The 3,854-nt window shown below is 57.0% G+C and overlaps 1 protein-coding gene across 3 annotated transcripts; it reads right to left on the bottom strand.

Annotated features, from left to right (window-relative positions):
• Positions 1 to 3,024, bottom strand: LOC120616823 (melanoma-associated antigen 8-like). Of its 3 annotated transcripts, XM_039880389.1 has the most exons (6): positions 2,930 to 3,024; positions 2,654 to 2,762; positions 1,799 to 1,875; positions 1,576 to 1,645; positions 1,355 to 1,501; positions 1 to 1,255 (listed from the first exon to the last, which is right to left on the bottom strand). In XM_039880389.1, exons 5-6 carry the CDS (start codon positions 1,435 to 1,437, stop codon positions 466 to 468), a joined length of 873 nt encoding a protein of 290 aa, XP_039736323.1. In that variant the 5' UTR covers positions 1,438 to 1,501; positions 1,576 to 1,645; positions 1,799 to 1,875; positions 2,654 to 2,762; positions 2,930 to 3,024; the 3' UTR covers positions 1 to 465. The 3 variants fall into 3 exon arrangements, with proteins under 3 accessions (XP_039736323.1, XP_039736324.1, XP_039736325.1); XM_039880390.1 differs by lacking the exons at positions 2,654 to 2,762; positions 2,930 to 3,024 and adding an exon at positions 1,990 to 2,008; XM_039880391.1 differs by lacking the exons at positions 1,576 to 1,645; positions 1,799 to 1,875; positions 2,654 to 2,762; positions 2,930 to 3,024 and having other exon boundaries at positions 1,351 to 1,441.
• Between the last annotated feature and the right edge of the window lie 830 nt (positions 3,025 to 3,854).

Genomic DNA, 3,854 nt, shown 5'->3' with positions numbered 1-3,854 from the left:
TTAACAAGGTTTTACTTTTATTTCTGTACTTTTTGACCACCTTGGATTTGCTAGTGAGTTCTTTCACATTTCTATGGAAATCCTGTTCCAGTGCCACGTGATCTAGTTCAGGATCACACACTAGGAGGGAAGGTGTCCCAATTTGTGTTACACAATCGCAAAACTCTCACACTTGGACAGGTTAGTGAAAGTACATGTATGGTCAACGTCACGCACAAACTTAGATGCTACTGATCTGAAACCTTGTATTGAAAGGAATGACATTTGCAAAATTCGTAAAGGTAAGAAAGATGTATTTCTAAATCGTCACGGGAGCCAAAGATAACACTAAAAGTCGTTCCCCTAATTTGCGCTGGCTCCAGAGGCTCTCTCCTCAAACACAGAGTGAAAAATAGGCCTCGCTTCATGCCCAGCAGGAGAAGATGCCGGACGTGGGCCTGAAAGGTGCCTGTCTGCAAGTGGGGCTCAGGCCTCTTCTTCCTCATGGCGCTGAGCCACTTCAGACAGAGGATTCTTACTTTTGAGATTGAGCAAATACTCTAGGACCTTCAGCTTGCTGGTTTCTGCGTGGGCCCTGGGGCCCCACAGGAACTCGAAGCGAGCAGGATCGCTGTTGGCAACCTGCCGGTACACCACATACTGTTCCCGCACCCAAACACTGGTGATGAGCTCCCTGGGCTCCCCATAGATGCGATGCTCCCTTCCATCATACAGCCCCATGACATTCAGGGATTTCCAGACTTCCTCCTCAGGGGCACAGTCGCCCTCCAGGAGGATCAAGCACAGGAACGTGACCAGGAGGCCCGTCTTGGGCATGCAGTGCCCACCGTCGTAGGTGAGGCCCAGAGTGGTGCCCAGGAAATAAATGTTGTTGCTGGGGTCGACTTCCTTCACCTCAATGCCAAAGAGCAGCCTCAGGCACCGCGAGGCTCGGCTCAAGATCTCAGGGAAGTGGTCCTGGTGCTCCTTGTTGACGCGACTCAGCATTTCTGACCTGCTGGCCGGCTCCTTGGTGCGATACTTTAGGAGAAGGAACGCCACCAGGCCGCCCATCTTCAAACGCAGTGCCTCTTTCTGGGAGGACTCGGCATCTTCGGGGTCCTCCCTGGTGCTCCTCCCCGCCTCATCTTCGTTACTGGGGCACTCTTCCTTGGGTTGGCTCAACGGAACGGCCTCCCTGGCAGTGGGGGAAGGACAGGCACCCTCTGGGCTCCGGGGAGGACTAGATGCCACACCAGCAGCAACTTCCTCTAGGCTGTCTGACAGGACAGAGGAAAAGGAAGATAAGGAGGAAAAGAGGGATACAGCCTCCTCCTCCTCCTCCTCCTCCTCCTCCTCAGTCCCAAGCACTCGCTCTTCCAGCAAGCCCTGTCTCTCTCTTGGATCCACATCATCTTCCCCCTGCTTGGAGAGCTCATTCATCTGACTGAGAGACATGGTGACTGTTGATGAGACAGCGACAGAGGAGTGTGGGCGGACGGTGGTCGGTGGGGACCCACGCCTGGGGGAGAAACAGAGTGTGAGCGACCTCACCTGAGAAATGCACCTCAGGCGGCTCTGAGGAAGCCGACTTACAGGTCTCCTCTTTAGGGTGCTCTCGGGCCTCACAGCACTCTCCTGTTTGGGCGTCCCGTCCGCTAAGAACCTGAAGCAACAGGTGAGACGGCTCCTCAGGGTGCAGCTGGCACAGTCCATGCTCGGGGGCTGACAGTATGGTGGGTAGATTTGGAGACTGTGGGGTCTCCTTTACTGGGCTGTGGGGGACCCACTGGGTACACATTCAGGGTGGGCACCTCACCTTACTTCCTGGCACGGCCTGGCCTGCCTCTGCTCTGCGACATGAGGACACGGACCTCCGACCAAGGCCTGCACCTACTGGATCCAGCAGCCCCCGCAAGACAAAACCAAGGGGGACGTTAACGTGCAGATGTCCAGCAAAGCCTGGGGCCCCAGTGCTGTCGGGAGAGGGTTCCAGACTCTGGGAGATACCCTCTCTTCCGGGAAGGCGGTCCTCTCCTTGCTCGTTCAGGGTGCCCATGTTTCCCCCACCAGGGCCTGGCCTCCTGCCCCTGCTGGCCTGAGGCAAAACATTGAGAACTGGTACACGCATCTCTGAGACGCAACGGAAGGAAGTGCGGGACCTCACATCTGACGGCACGTGCCCAGAGCCTCCCAGGGGGCAATCAGGGGTCAGTGAAATGTTAGATCCACTGATCCTGGGACACGGTCCCATCGTATGTCTCCTTGCAGGTCCTAGACAACACCTTCCTTTACTGAGCCCACTCTACTTAAAACAAGGCCTCCTCTCCATTAGACACCGGAAGAGGAACTGAGCAGAGCCAATCCACGCACTGTTCCGAGTTTCCCCACAGCTCACAGAGCAGGCAAGCCAGGCCTGGGCTCCCAAGTGTTCTGCTGCCCCTCAGTCCTCACCTTGATTCCTGTCAGGGCCTGGGATCCCGCCCATGCCGACCTGAGTCCAGGCCTCAAACCGGGGCCCTCCCCTCCCTGAGGCCACCGATCTGGGACTGAGCAAGTGCTCGGCTTCACAGCACTGCTCAGGGATTCCAGGGCTGAGGGTCAGAGAAAGGCAGACTTCTGTGGGGACCCTGTTTGTTCTGCGGTGAACTCACTCGTCCCTCAAGGTGATCACCTTGATTCTTAGCAGGATCTGGTCCTCCTCTCTCCGTGGACCGGATATGGCTTCCAGGGATGCGCTGACGTCGTCCTCGCAGACCGAGGTCCTCACCGTCCTGAGAGCTCTGAGACAAAATGAGATGAGGCCGCAACTGCTCCCCCTTCCACTGCCCCAGGGTCACACAGGACCAACAGCGGGCTGGCCCATCTTTTCTGGGGCAGAGGCCCTTTACGTTGTCCACCAGAGACTTGTCTCCATTCCTTCCTGGCCCTGAACTGAACCCCTACTGACCTGATTTCACCCTGAGTTACTGTCCTTAATGAGAAAACCTCACAGGATGCGTGTCACAAAGGCAAAGCGACATGAGGACACGGACCTCAGACCAAGGCCTGCACCTACTGGATGCAGCAGCCCCTGCAAGACAAAACCAAGGGGGACCTGAACGTGCAGATGTCCAGCAAAGTCTGGGGCCCCAGCGCTGTCAGGAGAGGGTTCCAGACTCTGGGAGATACCCTCTCTTCTGGGAAGGCGGTCCTCTCCTTGCTCGTTCAGGATGCCCATGTTTCCCCAACCAGGCCTGGCCTCCTGTCCCCTGCTGGCCTGAGGCATAACACTGAGCACTGATACATGCACCCCTGAGACGGAACGGAAGGAAATGTGGGGCCTCACAGCTGAATGCATGTGCCCAGAGCCTCCCAGGGGGTCAACGAGGGGTCACCGAAGTGTCAGGTCCACTTATCCTGGGACGCGTTCCCATCATACGTCTCCTTGCAGGTCCTAGACAACACCTTCCTTTACTGAGCCCACTCTACTTAAAACAAGGCCTCCTCTCCATTAGACACCGGAAGAGGAAGTGATCGGAGCCGATCCAAACACTCTTCCCAGTTGCCCCACAGCTCACAGAGCAGGCAGGCCAGGCCTGGGCTCCCAAGTGTTCCGGTTCCCCTCAGTCCTCACCTGGATTCCTGCCAGGGCCTGAGATCCCGCCCATGCCGACCTGAGTCCAGGCCTCAGAACAGGGCCCTCCCATCCCTGACACCACCTTTTCGGACTGAAGAAGTGCTCGGCTTCGCAGCACTGCCCAGGGTTTCCAGGGCTGAGGGTCAGAGCAAGGCAGACTTCTGTGGGGACCCTCGTTGTTCTGGGGTGAACTCACTCTCCCTCAGCGTCATCACCTTGATTCTTAGCAGGATCTGGTCCTCCTCTCGCTGTGGAC

Source organism: Pteropus medius, unplaced genomic scaffold (assembly GCF_902729225.1).
Source record: "Pteropus medius unplaced genomic scaffold, Ma_sr-lr_union100, whole genome shotgun sequence".
Taxonomy (NCBI): domain Eukaryota; kingdom Metazoa; phylum Chordata; class Mammalia; order Chiroptera; family Pteropodidae; genus Pteropus; species Pteropus medius.
This window is presented reverse-complemented; position numbering and strand designations above follow the sequence as displayed.

Excerpts from the sequence above, each read along its gene's own strand:
- LOC120616823 (XM_039880389.1), bottom strand. The coding sequence starts at position 1,437 with ATGTCTCTCAGTCAGATGAATGAGCTCTCCAAGCAGGGGGAAGATGAT. Across the intron at positions 1,256-1,354 it reads AGACAGGGCTTGCTGGAAGA|CCTAGAGGAAGTTGCTGCTG; the intron begins GCGAGTGCTTGG and ends CCTGTCAGACAG.